This window comes from Emydura macquarii, unplaced genomic scaffold, assembly GCF_026122565.2.
Source record: "Emydura macquarii macquarii isolate MOO-44397 ecotype Brisbane River unplaced genomic scaffold, CSIRO-AGI_Emac_v2 contig_2975, whole genome shotgun sequence".
Taxonomy (NCBI): Eukaryota; Metazoa; Chordata; order Testudines; family Chelidae; genus Emydura; species Emydura macquarii.
This window is the reverse complement of record NW_027133112.1, coordinates 1,544,596-1,568,233: the sequence shown is the minus strand read 5'-3', so window position 1 is coordinate 1,568,233 and position 23,638 is coordinate 1,544,596. Positions and strand designations below refer to the sequence as shown.

The 23,638-nt window shown below is 37.7% G+C and overlaps 1 protein-coding gene across 4 annotated transcripts in view; it reads right to left on the bottom strand.

The window, feature by feature from the left end:
* Window positions 1-23,638, bottom strand: part of GALNT1 (polypeptide N-acetylgalactosaminyltransferase 1) — a 182,603-nt gene that overhangs the window by 51,139 nt on the left and 107,826 nt on the right. For all 4 annotated transcript variants that reach the window (XM_067569940.1, XM_067569942.1, XM_067569943.1 and 1 more), the window contains one exon: window positions 10,641-10,807. In XM_067569940.1, the coding sequence (XP_067426041.1) occupies window positions 10,641-10,807 (167 nt within the window). The remainder of the gene's footprint in view (window positions 1-10,640; window positions 10,808-23,638) is intronic.

Genomic DNA, 23,638 nt, shown 5'->3' with positions numbered 1-23,638 from the left:
AATTTCCTTGTATGCAGATTTAATACATGATTAATTTAATTTTTGCTTCCTTTAGAATTTCAGTTTCTGCCTAAGGTGTTCATATTAATCTATCACCTCAACTCCCTACAGCTGAAATAAAAGGCAAAATAATCTAAGCATAAATATTTGAACTGCCAAATGACCCACTAGCTGTCCTTAAATAAAGGAACTAAGGAAAAATACACTACCTCTAACAGATTACCAATCACCTAAGGAATTAAAATTATTATTTGTATTACAGCAGCTGCCAAAGGACCAAATCACACATAGCTGGATATAGTCCCTTAACCTGAAGAGCTAGTTTAGGAAGGGTGGCAACCAGTAAGAGAACAAAGAATTGAGGAAACATGGAAAAAAGAATATGATTAACCGTGGTAGGAACACACGATCAAAAACTGGCTGTGTTCAATTTGCAGATTTCAGGTATATCTTATATATGTATAAACAAGTAAAACATGTAAGTAATGTAATAAATTCTATAACTACATTAAATGTCTGGTGGACATTAAATAAAGGTGGAGTGTTTTACTACTTGTGTAGGAAAATACATTTACAAAAGGAGCCAATATAAAATAATAACTAGGTTATGCAATGTATGCCATGAACTCAGTGGCTGTCTTGCAAATCTCAAGAGGCAGAGCCGACCTAAGGGTGACTACCACTTGTTGCTGCTGCTCTGGATGAATGAGCTCTAATTGACCCTCCAGTGACAATCTAGTGAAGGAAAAAAAAGGTAGAAATGCATTTTGACACATCTTGAAAGTTGTGTGTTGCACCAAAAAAACCTACAAGCAGGATAGTCTTTAAATAGATCTCTCTATCTTCTCCAGAGAAAATCAAAGTGACTTCATTTTTGCTAGCATGTTTTAATAGGGACTGAATGAAAAATAAGGAGAACCTGAGTGGCACCAACTGACTGATGAATACATAATATTTCTCTCTAAAATGTCTTACAAAAAGATATTTTGGTTGAGTACACAATCCTACTTAAAATATTAATTCAGATTAAATAAGACAAATTTATCACAACCAAACATACTCCTCTCTATTTCAATTGCAGTCCTTCTGACACATTAAACAAGCAGAACTGTGGGCCAGCCTTATGGCAATACTTCGCTCTGATATATGTGGAAGTCCTGGTTTCAATTTCTGTTCTTTCCCTCCTACACCAACCACCTCATGAGGAAGACGGAGTGTGTCATATTGATCAATGTGTTCTTCCTGTGGAAAATTCAGGAGTTGCCATAACCTTTGAAAATAGTCCAACCATTTATAGCTATATCAACTGAGGCAATGACGTGGGAGCAAGTGAAATACCAGGAGACTGGTACGTCTCTAACAGAGATAAATAAGGTTTTTTTAAAACAAACAAGACAATCATGACTGGCAAAGATCCAGTGCGAAACATCTTGCTCTGATTATAGTATAGTAAAAGGTATGCTCACTCACTGCATGTAAAGAGTAAAAAGCTACTGTTTTTCAGAAAGTAAACCTGGTAAAAAGTGTTTTGAATTTTGAATTTCAAAAATAGGAATAATGTTGATGGAAATTTTCCTTAACTTTTAAAATCAGTTATAAAGCCAGGTTGAAACTTTTCAAATTTTGAAATTTCAATGATAACTTGATTCTGAAATTTGGAAAAAAAATTAAAAAACATTCACGTTTCACTCTCTTACATACATCCCCATTTTTCAACCAGATCTAAAAAAAAAAGAGAAATGAGTCTTGTAAATTATCTAGCTAAAAGGCAAACAGTATTTTAACTGGAGTCCAGAAATACAATGTTGGGGCTAATTTGCAATGGAAAAATCTATTGTGAGTAGCTCTAGTTCCACCAACATAAAGAGGATTATTTATAGCAATAAACACTATAACCAGTATTAGGTGCTTACAGGACTGGGACCTTAGGTAGTACTGCAAGTCTACTTGGAAGGGAAAAAAGAGGAGTCTGGCTGCCTGACCCTCCACCTCCCTCCAGAGAAATCAGGAAAAGTCTGCCAATATTTCTCTGCAATTGTTTGTGTAAGTCACTATTGAAGTATGTGTTGTGTCACCCCAACTCCTCTCTACAGTGACTGGCTCAGATAGCAGTAGTAGGCTATTATCCTCTGTATGTTAATTATGCCTTTTGCTCAAGTGATAGTGGTTTGTGTTGGGGATCAAAAATTTTAGGTTCAAACCCTGCTCACGATCAATATAATTCTATATGGTTGGACTTATTTTTTCAGTTTACTCTTTTTAAAAAACCTAGAAAGTTTATACAAGTACATTAAAAGCATGTTAAGCTTGCAAAGTCAAGCACACAATTAGAAAATGCCATAATTTAGGTTGCCTTTATAACCTGAATTAAGCCCCCTTATGTGTATGCATTATGAGGCAGTCTAATTACGTATTTATATACTATACATTTTTTTTAATTAGGATTCCTAATTCATTCAGTGCATAGAATGGATAGCAAATGAGTCAGAATTGTAAGGATAGCAAGAATATTCATTTATAGTTAAGTTAGCGGACTACATTTTAAGTGATAAGCATCAAAATTCTATTGTGATCCATATGTGTAAGGGGTCTGATTGGCACTCAAATCTGGCATTTTATAATTTGCGCACCTAATTTTGCAACCTTTACATTCTTTTATTGTAGGTTTTTTATAAATAGATCCTAAATAGACTGAAAATATACACTTGATGAAATTTTACACTAACTGCAGTATGGCATCTAATGGATAACTATTTCCCTACCATTAAATTCAAAATATTAATAGAAAGATTCTAGAGAAAAAGAATATTATCAATATTTTATTGGTTTTCAGAACTATTTGCTAAAGAAACCTAATGTTTGTACTTTTATTAAATTCTACTGAATTTTTTCTTAAAGTATTAGCAGATTATAAACAATGCTTTGTTTTTAAAAAGTGACCTATATGGAAGGATGATATAAGGCTACATGAATAAATTTATAGCTCAGTTTTATGTTGTCCAAGCGGCAGAGACATGGGGTTGGGTTTTTTTGAGCTATTTAAGGTTTCAGTCAAATTTTTTAAAATCCCAGATTTAGGGTGATGGTAATTCACATACATTCTGGCTCACAAATTTTGGATTGGTTGAAATCATTTTTCTTTTTGGACATATCTACTTTGTAGTTTGCTGTATAAGGTGCATGCACATTTTAGTTAAATGTGTGGTATTTCACCTTTTTATACGAAGTGGCTTAATTGAACAGAGTTAAAATGAGCATCTTCTGGCAACACCAGAAAAGAAGGCTGAAGCAAAAAGAAAAATAAATTAAATCAAATATGCAAACCTTGTGTACAATTACTGAATCTATAAATATTTGCATTCAATTTTAGTGATAGACAGCTTTTTCTGTATGGAAATATAAAAACTCATCCCATATAAAGATTCAGATAAGATACTCATTTTATTTTCTTCCATCAACCTACCAAAAAAAACTTACACTACATAAACTTACAGATATAAGAAATTAAAATAGCTAAGCTATTAAACACTGAGAAATTTCAATTAGTGTCAGCAGTATTTGAATTTAACTTGAGATTGTTATGCTATTGTATAAATAGCCATTTAAAAAGTTGGAAGAAATAGTTCAATAGTTCTATGCAATGGTCCTGCCACAATGGCTTATAATAAATGAAGTTTTGGGGAAGTAAGACTGATATCTCTTTTCCTGTGTATGTTTGGCTAACATTAGCTAGCATTGTTTCACCTGGTTTCTTCCCTGATCCTTGCTAGTGCATTCCCTCTTGATGTAACCTGCATTTATCCAGTGCTAACCTAGTTCTTAGTATAGAGAGACTAACTAACTACTGTGTGATGCTGAGAGACCAGGTGCCAGCTCATGCTAAGGTCCCCATGTCTCCATGCCAAATACATAGCTGGAATCAGTCTGGCTGACCTCTTGTCAATATTGTTAAAATAGTATTAGAATTATAAGAATGTGTTTAGACTTTATGGAATGCTTGTAAATTGCACTGTAGTTCTCTGTAACTGTATAAATCTCCAGACAGGAGAGAGGCATTAACTAGTATGAAATGCTGGTTTCCAACAGAAGGTGTTATATCCTGCCCATCAAGGAAGGCTCATCAACACCAGACGGACTAGTGTGGAAGATTAAAGAGGACAAAAGACTGTTTACTCTGCCCTACCCATGAAGTTGAGTCATGCAAGTGAATTCCTCCCATCATCTGAGCCTGCAGCTTAGAGTAGGAGAGGGAAGAGAATAAAATCCTTCAACAAGTAGGAACTGTAGCATTATGCTGCTTGGACTTGGAGGGGGGGAGGGGTAAGGAATACTAGCCATAAGCAAAAGACTCCAGTGTTTAGCTGGGTTAGCCCTAAAAAACATAGAGAGCTTGCTTATTACAGAAACTTCTAGTACTTTTCCTTTTCCTATATAATCTATATATCCTTTAGATAGTTTATCACAGAATTGGCTACAAGCCCGCTCATTGGTGAGAGATCTGAAGTGTAATTGACCTTGGGTAGATGACTGGTCCTTTCAGACTGGACGTAACCTGAGTACTACTGTGATCCGGTATAAGGGACCTCAGTCATGAAAGTACGCTCATCTTGGTGGCAAGAATGCCCAAGGGAACCGAATCAGTGTTAAGACTGTTATAGTGCCTGTGGAGTTAACACTTGACAATTGGTTGGTGAAATTTAAATATAGAACTCACAACCAATTTGAGGTTTGTGCCTTGCTTCCTAGAAGTCTGCCCTGAGGTTGGTACTCTGACTCTTGAGCCTTTGCAGGATAGCTTGACATCAGGTTCCTTTTAAACTGGTTACTTGCTGGCAAAACGTTAGATATAAAAAAACATCAATAGTCAAATATATAAAAAATTAACAATGTTTCAGAATTTTGTTCACTGAAGACACAAAAGTAACAGATAAGTCTTGTTTCCCTTATGCTTTTCTTTCCAGTATAAATAGAACTGTGATATTATGCAAATTCACTTTGCTAGTAGCCTACATTGACAGGTACAAAACAGGCTTCAGGCGAAACTGACTGCTTACTGTATTCCAATTAAATTGTCTCATACTAGAGCTTGAAATATGCTACTCAGCTAGGATGAATATTTCCTTTTTAAAAAAGTCTTATTTCAATACAAACAGAATACTTAGCCAGCATGTGCAGAAATACTTCAGCTATTGTGTCCTTCAGTCTTCATTAATTTAAAATCATGTTTCCCTTGAAACAAAACAGACCTGTTTGAGGGGTGGTGGAGTTGCAAGAAAACTTCTCAACAACAGACAAAAAGAGCTGCAAATGAAATGTACTTTAGTGGTCTCAAATCATGAATACTGTATCACTCTAGACCAATTTAGAAACTATTTTAGTAGTTTAAGCCTCTGCAAATCTGAAAGTTTCCTTTTGGTTATAAAGGGTATACATGTTTTCTACTTTTCATACAAAACAGATAAAGCTGACTTCAAAAAAAAGTTTAGGCTTTTATGGGGCTAACATTTCACTTCATAATGGAGTTTCTAATTTTACAATGTGGTTGAATAACCTCTCTTCCATTAAAATTGAAAAGATGACATTATCTAAAGCAAGAAAAGTAAAGGAATAATACACCTTCACCAAAGTCTGCCACTTTGTGTTTACGGGTAATTCCTCACCATTTTCAGGCTACAATTAAAACATGATTGATCTTTAGTACTGTTCTGAAATACTGCCAATTAAGATGTTTTTGAAAGATGAAATAGTGAATACCACTAAAGATGAAAATATAAATTTATTGTAAGTTTGTACATATGTATTCTAATTAATTTGGAAAGTTTACTTCTACAATAATCCCTACTGTCAAATATGCAAATTAGAGTCCAGATCTTGATGCGTTCATTAAAAATGAGATTGATTCCAATGAACAACTACCAAGAGAAAAACAGGAGGAGGAGGAAAAGGAGATTAATTGAGCTAAAGGTGTTGAAATTTTATCATTTGTTTGGGCTACTACACAGATAATTTTTCAGGGGAATGGCAAATATAATAATTTTGCTACAAAGTGCACTATCTAAAGTGCACATAAACTGAATGAAGAGCTAACTTGTACAGTAACTAGAGTTCTTTGAGATGTTTTGTCCCTATGGATGCTCCACCATAGGATGTGTGCAAGCCTCTGCACTCCTGATTGGAACTTTTATGTCAGCCATATCTATAGTCCGTGCCTTCCATCTATACATCCTTGTACTCCTGTGAGAGGTTTTATAGAGAAGGATGGACCAGCCAACTCTCCAGTTTCTTCTCAATTACGAAGCCCAAGAATGCTCCACAGCAGAAAGGGAGGACAGAAGACGGAGCACTGATAAAATGCAACATATAGGATTCACAGACACAAAAAATCTCCAAGAACTCCAGTTACTGCACAAGTAATCTCTCCTTTGAGTTATTATCCCTATGGGTGCTCCACCATATGAGACTTTCAAGCAATATCTCAATGTGGAGGCTGGTGTTGAGATGGTGGATCTAGCACAGCTCTGAGGACAGCACTGAAGGCCATGTCTTCTATATACTATTCATCAAATATATGCATTTTTCTGCAACCCTAAATACATTTCCTCTTGTAATTTTTTCTCCTTACACTATTTTCTAACATAATAGTTCAGTACGTATTTATTTATATGAAAAATCTAAGTCTTATATCTTACAAAGAATATTTTATTAATTTAATTGGCAGCCAGTTATTCCAATTAGGTGACTCCCATGCAGCTCCTTAGGCAGCAAGGTCAGAGTTCAACGGGCTACTGATTGTAATAGTGCTCTGCCAACGGACGCATCATCTCCAGCCTGATGAGTAATGGTGTAGTGCATCACGGAGGTGTGGATGGATGACTGTGTTGCTGCCCTATAGATGTCCTGGACTGGGACTTGTGCTACGAAATCTATCAAAGTCATGTGGGTTCTTGTGAAGTGGGCTGGTACCTTTGCCAGGTCATAACAGGCCTTGATACATGATGTAATCCACAACAAGATCCTTTGGGAAGAGACAAGAAAGCCCTTCATTCTGTCTTCTACTGTGACGAAGAGTTGAGATGTCTTCCTAAATGGTTTCATCCTCTCAACATAGAATGCTAATGCCCTCCAGACGTCCAGGGAGTGGAGCCTCTGTTCCCGGCTGCTAGCATGTGGTTTGGGGTTAAATACTGAAAGAAATATCTTGGTTTGAGTGGAACTGAGATACTACCTTCAGAAGACAGGTTGGATGCAGTTGCAGACAAACCTTGTCTTTGAAAAAGACTGCAAAAGGAGACTCTGAAGTCAGGGCTTTGAGTTCTGAAACCCTCCCGGCCAACGTGATGGCCACTAGGAAGGCTACCTTCCAAGACAGGTATAGGAGGCAGCATGTTGCTAATGGCTCAAACGGTGGTTTCATTAGTACTGGTAGTACCAAGTTAAGGTCCCATTGAGGAACTGGTTGAAGCGTTTGATGAAAACGTCTCTTGATGCCTTAAGGAAGCGACCTACTGTGTGATTTGCGAAGTCTTTCAAAATGTCCCGCCACTACCCTCCCACTGGCTGCAGAAGGGAGCTGCTGCCTAAGGACCCAGTCGGAGCGTGTTGTTGCATGGCTAAAAGACCAGTGTGGGTTCTTTGCTGCAGCCAAGGGGATGGGAGATCAGCACTCCCCTCCCTCTGGCTGTAGCAGAGAGCATGGCAAAGTGCTCCACCTGGGTCCCTAGGCACTGGTGTCCCTGCTGGAGCCAGAGGGAAGGGAGCACTGATCTCCTGTCCCCTTGGCTGCAGAAGGGAGCCACTGCCTAGAGACCCAGGTGGAGCGCATGAGGCTACAGGACGCGTGTGGTTTCCCTGCTGCAGCCAGGGGGATGGGAGATCAGCGAGGAGGGAGGCAGCCTCCTCGCTGAACTCCTTCTGTCTGGTTGCAGTGGGGGGAGAGGAGGAGGGCTGCTGGCACAGACTAGTGGCCCTTCAGGGTTGTAATGATGATATCTGTGGTCCTCAAGCCAAAAAGGTTGGGAATCACTGTTCTATACATATCACGAGTCATGCAGAAGTATCAAAGATCAAGGTTTTCCTGAAACAGGAGGTTTTTAAAAACCTTATAAGAATAGAACATTCTTATTCTTAATGACTTTTCATTTTTGAAATTTTATTATATATTTTAATGTAATTTTTTTACATTTTTCATTTTAGTTTTATGTTTAAATTTATGTGCCTACATTGTTACAAACCAAGAATTACAAAATAATGTGACAAGTGACTATGAAAAATGTGTGTGAAGGACACGAAATTGCTATGTAATCTAACAATACAGAAATGTAATGATTTTATGAACATTGTATATGAGTTGGTCAGTGATGGCAAGTTACTGTATGAGTGGCTATAAAACTTTCCTATATGAATGCATTATCGTAGCTTAATAAGGGCTGTAAGAAGAACAAACAGGAAGACAATGGCTCCAGATAAGAAAATCCCAGTGCACAGTTGAAACACATGGGCAAAGCCTTCAGCTTCAAGAATCTTACAACCTGTCAATAAGGAAGATGCAAGCTTGTTTTTCCAGGCTGGACAATTGGAGATCAAAAAGATTTAATAGCTTTTAAAAGGGACTCTCACTGAAGCATGGGAGAGAAACGGTTTTGAGTTACGTCAAAGACTATGCTAATCAGACTGTAGAGATCTTGGAGGAGGGGCAGGTTGTACAGGAAACATAGACCCTTCCATAGGATAACCATGTGGAAGGTGATTAGTTATCTGGTAAATTAGATGTCTGTTTTAAGAACTATTTTTATCTTAAATGCTTCTGTTCTAAATAAACAATACTTTGTTTTAAGGAGGTGGTTGGGTCACTGCTTACCACTATCATTGCTCCAGGAAGGAAAGACTTGCAGTTACTGACTGGACATAAATCAGATCATGTTGAGGTAATCTAGGTTGACACACAGAGGACTGCAACCCAAGACCTGGTCTGAGAATTACATCATTCCACCCCAAAAGAGGTAACAGCAAGAAGACTGAGACCTGAAAGGGGGGAGAGCTGCACTCAAAGGGGCCAGGAGGGCTCCAAAGCGCAGTTAGCCTAGGCACCGTGCCTGTTTGTTCCTAATCTATAAAGCAATCCCATTATGTATTTCTTGGCAAGTATGAGGTTCCAATTATTTTGGAACTTCTTGCACTAGTACATTCTCCAATATACAACTGAGCTTCAACATGAAAGACTCTCCTGACCATTCTGCTTGGCGCATAGAAAGCTTGATCAGTAAACAAGGAAACCAATATTTAAGTACACCACCAACTAACATGGGGAAAACTGAAATCTGGGACTAAACTTTCATGCTTTCCTTCACTTCAACTAATACTCTGACTCAGATTAGATTCAGTGATTCTAGAGATGATCTTCAATGCTTATGTTGATGCCCTCTGTGGCTATTCATCTGCTTAATGTGTCATCCATTAAATCCTCAAGAAAATCAATCCTTTGCATTCCCTACCCTCTATCTAATGAGCATTCTCTAACACTGCTACGACCTCCCCAATTTATAGAAATAATCTTCACTGGTCATATAAATGAAGGTAACAGATAATAAGACAGCCAAACCAACTAGTTAATTATTACACACACACAGCTTCTCTCTCACTTTCAAATGCATATGGACACACTTACTATTTTGTTACTATTTTATATTAAAATTTACAATTTAAACCCTAATTTTAAAAAATAAACATAATAAAAATATTGAAGTCAAAATCTAAATGAAACTTTTCAATTTTATAATAATGTTTTGATTGAGCCAAAATGGAGTTTTGGAAATTGAAATCTTGTTCTTATTTGGAATGTAATTTTTTTTTTTTTTTAAACATCAGAGTTTTCTGTGAAATGGAAATGTCAAGTTTCAACCAGCTCTAACCTGTGCATCGGTGTCATTTATTGAGTTATTTAGATATTAAGGGAAGAAAGCTGCCTTTGTACTCATTTGATCAGGTAATTCACATAAAATTTTACATGTTCTAAGACAGTGGTTCCCAAACTTGTTTCTACCAAAGACCCCTCTAGCATCTGATTAAACATCCCAGACTCATTTCATTTCTGGTTCTACTGGAACGTACGAGGCAATGTGGAAATGCTCATGCCAGCATGACCTCTCACGCATGGTGCGTCATGCTGTGCAGAACAAAATGGCATCCCATGTGGCAAAGGGCCAGTGAGCCGTGGCCCTGCTTCAAGTGACAGACCCCAGCATAACCCACGGTGGACTCCCATGATCCAGGGACCCCCACTATGCGAACCACTACTCTAGCGCTTTATGAATGCCCTAGAAAGCAGAGCGTGCTACAGAGTGTACAAAATTTGAAATTAACAGTATAGTGGCCCATTTAAAAAAAAAAAAAAAAAAAAAAAGCCAGAACTGCTCTCTCTTTTATAATGCTAATAGTCATGTACAATGGCTGGGTGGGCTTTTACTGTATATTCAATGTGGAATACTCCAGATACACATACAAATGTGGGCATTGTTTAATTATTCCAAAAGCTAGTTGTCTTCACTATGATTAAAACAATGTCAAGTGTGAATTTCTTTAAAAGGCAGTAAGTCATGAAGCCATATAGATAGCATCTGAAAACCAGCAACACAACACTTTACCTCTTTCACTGGCATCATCTACAAGTACAATTTCTTCCAGCAAGTGTCGTGGCGACCGATTTATCACACTATGGACAGTTCGTAAAAGTGTGCTCCAAGCCTCATTGTGAAACACAATGACAACACTTGTTGTAGGAAGGTTGTCTGGATACACCTTTGTTTTACACCTATGGACAGAAAGGTAAATCAAATACTTTAAAGGTTCAGTGATAAGTCAACAGTTTTGATATCAATTTTAAAATATAATTTCTGGGTCATAACATTAAAAATACACCTTTAGTAAGGTTTAAAATATGAAACATGAAAAGACCAAGAGTTTGCAGATTTAAAATAGCAAATAAATGTATTTGCTCCAAAACATTTCTCTTTGTGTGTTTCAGCTATCTGGCTCTGTCTGTCACTATATTATTCTGAATTGTTCAAAGATTTACTGGAGAGGCAGGGAATGGATGGAGGACTGAATGGCTCAGTGGATTAAAGAAATGGAATGCCAAGCTTTTCATTTCCAGTGCAAGTCTTGCTCCCTGCTTTGGTCAGCAGTGGCCAGCTGTTACTAGCTGATGACTGTTAAGTCACATGTAGTGCATAAACTGAGTCGGTAAGAACAGGACTGAAAGAAGTGGCATCCTTTTTAACACCATAGGCAAACACAAACTAGGGTCTCATCTCTTGTACTTTCACTGTACCTGTTTAATGAATAAGGAGGAACAATCTCCAAGGATGCCACCTCTGACAACATTAAATTAGACCTATACTCATTTTAAGAAAAAAAAACCTAGTTAAGCAAAAGATATATAGGCTAGTAAGTGAATATTTTTCCAACGGGAAAAGAATAAAAATTTAAGAGTATATTTGCTACAACAGTAATTTGTTTGGAATACTGTATAAGTGGAAGAAAGAAAAGCACTTCTATAGCTAGTATTATATATTTAATATAAGACGGAATAACTAATACTTTAGTAGTTCTTGACATTGGGGCAAATGTAAGATTCTAAAATCCACTAAAATATAAATTTAAGTTAACTGTGTATTGAACTTTGTCATCACTTTTTAAAAACAAAGCAAGAGTATGTTCATACAACCTTTGCTATTGAAAAGTTTAAACCACATTTGATGCCTCACTCTCAGACACAAAAATGTTTTTTCCAGAAGAAAAAAAGAGGACAAGTGAATACACTTAATGGGGCTTCATTTCTAACAGTAAGGCTGGGGGTTTTTTAAATGCCAAATTGTGCGATCAGTTGCACTGCAACAGAGTGCAACTGTGGTAGGCAGTACTGAGGCATGTCACCCCAGAAGGAGCTCCAAGAAGGATGCTGCCTGAGGAAGCACTGTGCCTGCCAACAACCTTCAGGGAACCTTGAAAAGAATGCAGCATGTCTCTTCCAACTTTAGGGAGAGGGCTAGCATTACTGGTCAGTGTGAAGGGATAGGACAATGGGCCTGCATCCTCCTCCCAATTTCCTTCAATTTGCAGATGATAGTGTCACTAAAGCCAAAACTAGTTCTCATGCTCTTTGAGCATCAGTATTACAGTTGTGTCTGAACTCTGAGTTGGATGTTTCCTCCAACAGAAAGCAGAACAAAGTCTGGAGGCATACAAGCTCCAACAAGCCCCAATGAGGGAGAAACGAGCCCAAAGAACATCCCTGTCCGTCAAAAAAAGAATGGAGCCCAACTAATAAACAACTTCTGTGGAAGGATGTCTCATTTTGGCATTTTAGAGGGATGGTGCTTAGCAGAATAGCCATTTGTTTCCCAATTCAAGACCTGTACGCTGCAACTTGTGCATAAACCAGGCACAATCTGGCTTTATATCATATTTCTCTGTAATATTAAGTCTGAACAAAAGTTATGTGCTATGTGGAAATGAATGTCACAAAATCTTTAGAAGAAAACATGATAACCATAGGATGAAATGGTTATTTACCTTTCTGTGGTTCTTTGAGATGTGCTGTCCATATATATTCCACTGATGCTGCACATAAACCAATTTTGGATTCTTTTGACCAGGAGTGTCTACTGTGGACTGTCCCTGCACTGCGAGTGTCCTTATGCTCCCAACAGGGACATAATGGGCAGGGCAACCCCAACCATCCCTCAGTTTCTTTGCCAATACAGAAACCAGCTGTTATAAGACACTGTATTAGTGGGAAAGGAAGACTGTTTGTGGACAACACATCTCAAAGAATGACAGTTACTGTTCTTCTTTGAGTACTTGTCCACATGTAGTCCACTGATGGGGATTCAAACAGTGAACAAATTTGATGGAGGTGGGTGCTGGGAGTCTAAATGACTGTAAAATGGCCCTGACAAAATAAGCATCACACTGTGATGTTCTTCAATAGAATAAAGTGGGTAAAATATATGTACTGAACTCCAAGTGGCTGCCTTACATGTCTGCTACAAAAACATTCCTCAAAGATGGTTCTGAGGTTTTTTTGGGCCCCGGAGTGAGCAGAATCTCTTTCTGGAAAAGCTATTTAAGTTAAATATTAGTAACGTCTACTACAACTCGTAATCCAATTAGACAATCATTGGGTGGAAATATGTTGACCTTTCACTCTTCCTAAAATACAAATAATCTAGGAAATACCCTAACAGTCTAGTTCTATCCCAAATGACAGGGCCCTAAGGAATGTCAAAGTATTTTTTCATTATCAGCGTATGTAGCTCTGGTAGAGTTCTTGCTCCTTTTAATAAGGATATTTTGACTTCTGATGAGCAACTTCTCTCTAACACTGACAAATCATCCAGTATCCATGTTATAAGATGGATCTGGATTTTATAAATATTAGAACCAGATGCAGAATTTGGCCTTCCTTCTGGGATAACAGGGACAGCTGAAGAGGCCAGCTAGATCAGGGCTGAAATGAAAGGTTCATTGGCTCTCAAAACCAAGATTGCCTTTGCCTAGGCCAAAGCCAGCCTTATTATCTTTGCTGAGTTTTGTGTGATCATACTGATTACCCTTGGGATTAGGTGGGGATGGGGTGGGGAATTGTTTTACAATGGAAAAAAAAATATGAATAAAATGAATGTTTTTGGTGTGAAATTCTTTTGGAACGAAATATTAACACCGGCAGGAAGAAAGATAGAGAATGAAATACTAAGGTCTCTACTTTTCTTCTTGCCCCTTTCTTTCTCTAACTTCATTATAAATTAATGCAAACAGGTATCTACTGTTTTAAGAATTTTAGAAGATTTCACTTCTCTCTCTCACACACACACACACACACACACACACACACAAACAGAAGGGGGAATGACAAAGAGGGGAATTGATAGTTAAAAATCTAATAACTATGACCAGACCATTAACCCTTCATCAAACTATCACCATAACTCTGTCATTATCGAGGAATAATGAAATTAAGAATTGTCTATAGTTTATTACAGCATTACTTTAGAGCAGTGATCATTTCCTCTCTTTGTTTGTACCACCCCAGCACAATGGGAACTTTTATAATCATAATATAAATATTTACTACTAACAGCTATAGACATTAGTAAAAATGTTTCTATTAATGCTTATAACTTTAACCACAGTTCTTAAAACACAAAGGTACTTGCCATTATTATGAAATAAGTCCAGGGGAGGGTTTTTAAAAAAAAACAATTATACTGTTCTTTTCATTGGATCATGTCTGCTGTCTAATTTTAAAGGATTTGAATATCAGAATGGCACGGCTGTAAGGTTGGACAATTGACTAGTCCAAACATAACTGGTCAAATAACTGGTCAAACATCAATCAAATATTGTCAAACAAGGTGAGAAATGGTCAAATATTTTAAAACACTAATTTATCACAACAGTAATAAGAGTAAGACTTTATGGTCTTCAAAAGGCTTAGCCTTAGATAGAAATTTCTGTCTAATTACAAAAAGCTATTTAGCTGACTGATTAACGCAGAAAAAAGCGAAACAGTGATATGATAATCACCTTTTGTAGCAATGTTAGGTTAGAATTTAAATGTGAATGTTATTCAAGACTGAACTGTTACAAAAAATTAAACAGAAACAAAACACATAGCAACTATAAAAGAAAAAAGTAATTTAAAATGCACTCATGCTAGGCCAACTTTTCAAGCACCTTGTTTTCGTTATATTTTATCAGCTTTAACTGCTTCATTTATATCTTTGTCATCATCAAATTCATCAGTCTCTTCTTTCTCTTCATCAAATTCTGAGTCAAACTCTTTAACTGCCTTTTTCTTCTCTAATCTTAAATTGTGACAATGCACAGTTACCAACTTTCCTGTAGCGGAGTTCTTCAATCAATTCCTGGTTTTTAGGATAGAGGATTCCTCAAACCAGCCAGCTTCATTTCACACATGCAGAAGTACATGGAAGTGTTAAAAGAATTTCTGCCACTATAGATGTTGTGTCATCCTTGCACTCTCTTTTTCACCACGATGAAGGAACAAGCTGTTTTAATTCAACTGCTGGGATTGCACTCCAGTTTGTTTGTTCTTTTAAACCACTGCACAGACTATTTCTTGCTTTATAATTTGATACCTCTGTCAGAATTGTTTGTTCGTTTGTATATCCTCTTACATTTGCAACAGCCACTATGAGACCACCAGCGGAATCAAAGATATAATCAGAAGATTCTTGGCGCTTGAAGTACGACTCAAGATGGTAGGCAGCATTTGTGCACAAGTGATCACTTGATTTTTTTCCCATGGTATTATTTTGTCTATTATCATTTTCTCTTCAGCTTTTTAAAATGGACTACATTCAGTATGCTCACAATTATGTTTCTTAACATTCAGGAACTAGTTCTTGGCATCAGATAATGTAGAACAATCACTTTCCATATTCTGAATGGACTGAGCTGTGTTTCAAGTAGTGAAATGAATTTTGTGTTTCGTACCCAAAAGGTATCAAAGAATGTCAGTGGATTACTCTGGTGCAATGCCCAGATACCCCTTCTTCTACAGCAGTTGATTTAAGAGCCTTCTTGCATATTTGAAAATCTTTGAGACATTTAATAGAAGATGGCCACTGAGTACACTAATTCTTATTCAGTGTGGCAGAAATTAAGTGCTGTACCAAATTATGCTGAAAAATATCTGTTGGTTCTTGTTTGCTTTTGAAAAACTTGATGATGCTTTTCACTTCTGATACTTGGGAGATTTTAAAGATCTGACAACTTTCCCATCATGTAAAGCTGATTCATATGGGCAGCACATCCATAACACAGGTGTGGATACACATGCTTGCTTATTAACAAAACCCAAGCCGCTTTCATATTAGCCGCGTTGCTGATTACAACCAAAATAGCATTCCAGGGATCCAATTAATTGATTATATTTGTAAACTGGTTCGCAATATATTGGATTGTGTGGTGATGTTCAGTTGTGCATTGGAATGAGTAAAACACTGTCTGTGGAGCTGTTACCATGAAGTTGATAACACCCTCTTTATGCTCCATCTAACATTAGAGACACGTGAGAGGTTTGCACAATAAGAACACCAACTCTCTTTTTTACATCATCCGTTTCACATTCAGAAGACTTCCCGCAAATAGTTTTCTATTTGGTACTTTGTAAACTGGATGCAATTTATGAAAAAATTCCATCATAAAAGGATTTTCAACTATATGAAATTGTGTACTGCTGCAATAAATACATCTAGCAAATGTACAGTTAATTTCATTTTCCGGGTCATGGGATACTCTATCCAAAAACTTTTTACTACTAATTTGATGAACATCTGAAGACCTTCCAATAGTAGGAGTTTTTGTTCCTGAAGCAGATTGGGTAGCAACATTCTTATTAGATGAAGTAATGGGATTAGCTTCACTTTCATTGTCATTCATAACACTATTTTCATCAAAAACTCCATGCTTCGTGAAAATGAAGTGGAAGGAGAATGCACAGAAGACAACATATTTTAATACAAACCAGTTTTTTTTTTTTTTTTTTTTTTTTTTTGACTGCAATAACTATCTTTGCCAATAGTGGATCACCACAAAAATTTAACAAATATCTATCATTCTATCTACATGGGTCACCTACTCAGAAGAATAGAAGGAGAGGATAACAGTGGATATACTCAAAGAACTTACACTTAGCGCTAAAAGCTTTTCATGCTTTATGTCTAGTAAAGAAGTTTCCATATACATGATTTTGTCTTTCTTCAAATCTGCATAATTTATTATGTCCCTGTTATTAATGTCTCACTACTTCTTGAATGCTCTCTAGATTATGAAATATCTCTTATATTTCAATAAATCAATCAACCAGTAGCCATTCAGTTCTATTTCTCACTTCTGATCTTCTAGAATACTCCAGCCTTGTTTTTGAGCATGCTGCCTCTCTCCCAGGACCTTTACAGAGTCACAGATCACATGGAGGATGGGGGCAGACAGCCTTCCTCCCTGCAGCAAAAAACAAGGGACTCATAAGCAATAGCCCGTGGAAGAAAAGAGCAGAAAGGGAGGGACCACGAAGGGGATTTTTATTTTGGGAGGGGTTATTTACATGTAGGAAGGATTTATTTACATGGGCACTTAAGATGGGTTGTTTGCTTTTTTGAAGGTGGGGGAGATGTTAGGGGGTTTATAGGTGTGATAGTTTTGTTTGTTCAAGGATAGGCTTCATGGATACAGATCTTTTTCTCTTGTGTTGGGGGAGGAGATATAATGACTGAACCTTCCTCCTTACGGAGTTAATGTATGTATGTTTCTCTAGTCAGTTTAGATTGTAGGCCCTGAGGCAAGACCATTGTTTTAACTTTTATAATATCTTTGTAAACCATCATATACATAGTTAGCCTAGTATACAAATAAAGACGCACAACACTTGGTTCTAAAAAATTTCAGCCAATCAAGATGCTCAGTTTTCAATTAGTTTACCTTTTCCCTCTCAGGTGGCATTAGCATGTAGCAAAAAGAGTGATCAAGACACTTATATGGGCTTGTTAACACACAACATCATGAGGCAATCAAAAAGGTAGGCCACCACCTACATCAGAGTATTCTTACTGGAATATCTGACTGTGGTCAAACAGGCAGTCAACCGACCAGCTTGCAAAGCTTACATTTCAGCCTCAATATAGTTTGAAGAGGGCCCCAAATGACTGCTGGAGATGAAAGTTTTACATTGTGTGTTTAATCCTTTCCTTGAAGAAATGGCACTCAACCTATCAACTTCTGGCTAACGCAGCTCAGGATCATTACTTATTTAGATCGCTATAGCTCCCAAAACATGCAGGGCACTTTTGCAGCCCCTTCGATCTAAAAAAATGCAAATATTCACTTCCAACCTCTTCAATCTAAAAAAGGCAAAGGATAGGTAAGAGTTGCATTATACAAAACAATCAGGGTGACTAGTCTTATTAGTTACAAGTTCTCTGATATATAGATTTTATTTTAATATAAAACACATTAAGGTGCCCTCTTTCTCCCATCAAACAAGCTTCTCATCTTTTCCCGCATAGAAATCCCCAGCTTCAATTTAATTGCCCTTACACTCCACCCTCCCAACATTGCATCTCTTGATCCCAAACAAGTGAGAAATTAATAAGTAGATGATAGTAAGCCAAGTTTCTTGTATGCATCACAGAAAGAGGATTTTGAGAGTAGATGTAAATGGAGGAGTAAAGACTGTGTGAACCAGATTAAGAAGGGCACTCTATCAATTAAGGAACAGCCCACAAGAAACCTTAGAGACACTGTTGCAGAAGAAAATGTACAAAATGAGCAACAAGGCTGGCATCATTGGCACAGTCAAGAAGAAGGGAGGGGATTAGATAGGGACAGATATGGAGGACAAGAAAATTACATGGGGCCTTGAAGAGGAAGAGGATGAGAACCAGAATGTACGAGTCAGTGGAAGAATTCAAAAAGAGGCATGACATGATCAGAGTGGGACACAAAGAACGTGACCATACATGGACTAACTAAATATAATCTAGACAAGCTTCTGAAAGTCACACACTCTTTAGTAAGCCATTGAAAACAGTGAGAGATAAAACAGTACATATAGCAGTGGGGTGTTAATAGACCGTATTTAAATTCTGAGATTCTGCAGATCAAAGAACTATGTATCTAAAAAAATAAGGTACCTGTGTGAATTGAAGTTCATTCAAATAGCTCTACCTTGATTATAAAAATATTAAAGAGAAGAACTTTCAGCCACTGAATCTAAGGTCTGATTTAACAGAATTAAGTCACTGGATCTATTGTTCAGCCTTGTTTGGTTTCCAGGTCATTATGGTCATTCTTTTACCATTATAAAACCTCAGAACAGTAAAAAGGGCTAAACTTTCTATCATTTCAACATTTGTCATCTAGACCAACAGTTACTAATTTTACACTAAAATCAAACTTTAAAACATTCAGGCAAATACAAAGTGTTGTGGAAACAGTTTACTGACAATATCTGCAAGGCAAGAACTACCATCTCATATATTACCCCAAAAAGACTCCTACATGCTAATCTCACTGCAGCATATCACTTGACATTTAGAGATTCCAGAGGCATATTATTAGTTCTTTCAATTATGTGTGTATTGTATTCACTGTTCAATGTAATTTAAGCATCATTATTAAAACCAGCGTGCGTGCTATATAGAATAATACATAAATATTTGCTTATTATACCTTAGTTTAGTATAGTTTGCTACGGTTTGTTTCATGGCTTTAACAAACATGTAAAAAAGCATTTTTGCAGGTAATACTGTAAAGAGATCAATTTATTGACAAGCCTTACATGCCTTCTCAACAGGTCTATTTTACATACTATAGTGAATTACATACAAAAAACAATGCTACATACAAAAAACCCCTATTGAGGTAGGGGTCCTGTTGAAATAACTGTATGTGATCATGTTATAAAGTACTACCATAACAGGGATAAAGCTGTCCCACACAAACTTTAATTTTACCATTTCCTAATATTTGAGTATTAATTTTTCAAACTTAATGTGCTTAACATGTAGGGGTTTGAAACCTTAATATGTGAAACCTTAATATTGTCGCCTGTATCGTCAGCGGATTTTAAATATTGCAGGATAGATCTCTACTGGTTGAGCTAGACGATTAACTACCTACATTAGCTACCAGCAGGAATAGTCTTATCTCCTGAAGATGAGCAACTAGAGGATGACATGTAACATGAGAAGAATGGTTTATACAGATATGTGTGAGCCCCATTTTACAGAGGCATATCCAAGCACAAAGATTTAGCAGATTGAGAAGCAATATGGCTAAATGACAAACTTGGATCTGCCAAATTTAAGATCTGGGTTCCTTTTCATGATTCTATAACCTTTCAGTGGGGGATGAGGTCAATACTGGATTGTGTAGAGCCAAGTATTAACAGAAGTTAGAAGCAGTGAGTATAGAATTCATGGTCTCTTGGTACACAACCCAGTGCATTTTCCCCAGGCCAAAGGGTATTTTGATGTGTAAAAACAGGAGCAGGGAACAAGAGCATCAACTTGGTACATCTCCCACCCTACATTCTGAAGTTCAGTTGTATGGCATGCTAGAGCAGGTTGTTGAAGTGATACACATACTGTTCTAATGGAATGCTAATAGATTCTTAACAGCAAGCTTCACACAAACTACACTAAGCAAAACAGAGATGGGAAATGATTTGGGAGCATATGATTTAACCCAGTTCTAAAGAATTTACATGGAGACAGTAATAGTTATTTCCCTAACAGCAGGATTATCACTTTGCCCAATTTTAAACAATGTTGGTGCTAGAGCTCCCTCCAATAATGGAATGTGTTAGGCAGCACATCCCCGATTATGATTCTGCTTATATTAGTGAAAAAAGTATAAATTACAAAATCTTTGGTCTGGAAATATCATGGAGCTTAATTGGGACACAGATTACAGTATCCTTACATTTGCAATAAAGTAACTGTCTGAATTTAAGAACCCAATTTAAAGTATGATTGCTATAGAAGAAACTATTACTCCTAACTTGAAATTGTATGTTAAACTCTGGTTTAATTTTTTCTAGATATTAACAGCCTCTTGAAACTTTTACAGTCAAGTCCATTATTTAAACAATCTCAACACTAACTCTACTATTCAGAAAAAAAATCCTAGAAACCACTAAAAGGCAATCCATAAAGGCACTGGAATAAAAATTTACTACTATCCTGTAGCGCCACTATGGCTAAAAGGACTAGAAAAGAATGTTACTCACCTGGTGGAGTAACAGGTTCTTTGAGATGTGTGTCCTTGGGGGTGCTCCACTTTAAGTGTCAGTGTGTGCTCACGTCCCTCAATTGGAGATTTTACTGCAGTAGTTGTCCGGGTCACGCATGCACAGCTCCTGTCTCCCGGCGCCATTGGCGCCTCTTTTGGCGTGAGTGTGACCTGACCCCCCTGTTCCTTCTCCATCGTAGAGTCCAGTGTATGAACTCCGAAGTAGAGGGGAAGAGAGAGAGTAGTGGAGCACCCCCAGGGACACACATCTCAAAGAACCTCAGTTACTGCATCAAGTGATTAACCTTCTTTGAGTGGTATCCCTGTGGGTGCTCCACTTTAGGTGACTATAGAGCAGTGCCCCTCATTCAGTGCAAGGGACTTCAGAGTCTTTCGGTTGGACAGTCGAAAGTACGGACAGTCCTATGGCAGCATCTCCTCTGGATGAACGATCAATGGCATAATGTTTTGTGAACGTGTTTGCAGAGCCCCATGTAGTTGCCTTACATATATCTATGACAGGGACTTTATTGAGAAATGCTATAGACATGGACATTGCTTTAGTTGAATGTGTTTTAGTCCCTGAGGGAGCTTGCAAGTTGTTTAGTTGATAGCATGAATGAATGCACCCTGTTATCCACTTTGATAATCTCTGAGTAGATATTGATTTGCCTTTTACATGTTCCATCACTGAAACAAAGAGCTCTGATTTTCTGAAGGGTTTTGTTCTGTCTAGGTAGAAGGCTATCGCCCATCTTGCATCTGGGGTGTACAAGACAGCTTTATGTGCGTTAGGCTAGAAGATAGGTAAGTGAATTGGCTGGTTAATGTGAAAGTCTGATACCATTTTTGGAAGGAACCTTGGATGGGGTCTGAGCGTGATCTCATCCTTGTGGAAGATCATGTAGGGTGGATGGTACATGAGTGCTCCATTCTCTCCTACATGGCGAGCTGATGTAATGGCTACTAGGAAGGACACTTTCATTGACATATGTAGAAGTGAACATATTGGTTCAAATGGGGTTTTGGTAATGGTCCTTAGTACTAGGTTTAAGTCCCATGGTGTTGTGGGGGTATATATACTGGAATATACCTTTTGTATCCCTGACATAAATCATTTTACAGTTGGATGAGTGAACACTGTTTTATCGTTGATTTTGTTGCGAAAGACCATAATGGATGCTAGGTGGACTTTTAGTGAGCTAATCAATAGTTCCCATTTTTTAATTCTAGGATGCGTTCCAGGATGAATGGGTGCAGCTGTAGCGACAATGTGTCTATCTTTGCACCATTTTTGAAGGTAGTTTCCTTGTCGTCGGTTTTCTGCTTTTTAGTAAAATGTGTTTAACTTGCTTTGAGAATCCTAGTTCTTCTAGGATCGAATCATTTAGGAACCATGCTGCCAGGTCAAGTTTCTGTAGGTCCAGGTGGAAAGTCCGGCTGTTGTCCTGAAAGAGAAAATCTTTGTGAAGTGGGAGAATGATTGATGTGTACCAGATTTGTCTGAGCCATGTGGGTGCTATCATTATCACCGTTGCTCTCTCCCTGCATATCTTGTGTATGACTCTGAGTATTACGGGAATCAGTGGGAATGCATATAGGAGGTGTTTGCTCCAATAGATAAGAAATGCATCCCCCGTCAATCCCCCTCCTATTCCTGCCCTTGAGCAGAATAGGGGACATTTGTGATTTTTTTGTAGTCATGAAAAAGTTGATTGTTGGTTGACCCCATTGTGGGAAAACGTTTTTCAGAACCATATTGTTCAACTCCCACTTGTGGTTTTGACTGAATTGCTTACTGAGGGCATCTGCAGTGGTGTTTGGCATCCTGCTAAGTATGCCGCTGATATTGTGTTTGATGCACCAATTCCAGAGTTTTATTGCTTCTGTGCATAGGGAGTGGGATCTTGCTCCTCTCTGTCAGTTATGTAACACATGCACGCGATGTCTGTCATTATCATTGTGTTCTTTATGAGTGGGAGAAAGTGGCGGCATGCATTCGGAACTGTGAAAAGTTTTAAGAGGTTTATGTGCAAACGCTTTTCAATTTTGGATCTCAGCCTTGTTTCGTATGGTTCTGTAGATGTGCTTCCCAACCTATTAGGGATGCATCCATAGCAATCATAGCTGAGGGTGGCTGTTGTGCAAATAGGATTCCGGTCAACATGTTGGTGGCTTGACTCCAACTAAGTAGTGATTCTTTGACCTTGTTTAGCATGCCTAGTGTTCTGTTCAAAGCATGTTTGTATGGTTTTGTAGAAGGTTGGTAGCCAGCCCTGTAGACATTGCATATGAAACCATGTGTGTTTGACCACAAAGGTCATGGTTGCCATGTGTCCTAGTAGTTGAAGGGCTGTGATAGCAGATAGTGTCGGGCTCTCTCTTATTGAGATAGTGAGTTCAACTATAATCTGGAACCTGCTTGATGGTAATGATGCCCTTGCTGTTACTGAATTCAGGTCTGCTCCTATGAATTCCAATTGTTGTGTTGGATTCAAAATGGACTTTTTGATGTTTATCGTGAGACATAAGCTTCAAAAGAGTGATATTGTTCATTATGTGTCTTGGATGGCTCTCTCTTGGTTGTGTGCCTTTAGTAGGTACTTGTCTAGCTAAGGGAATATTGTGATCTCTTCCCTGTGCAGGTGTGCTGCTACTACAGCTAGCACTCTTGAAAAAACTCTTGGTGTTGTAGAGAGACCGAATGGTAATACCTAATATTGGTAATGGTTGTGTGCCAGTGTGAGTCTCAGAAAGTGTCTGTGCACTGGATGGATAGTGATATGGAAATATGGAAGGTTGAGGGCTGAGAACAAGTCCCTCC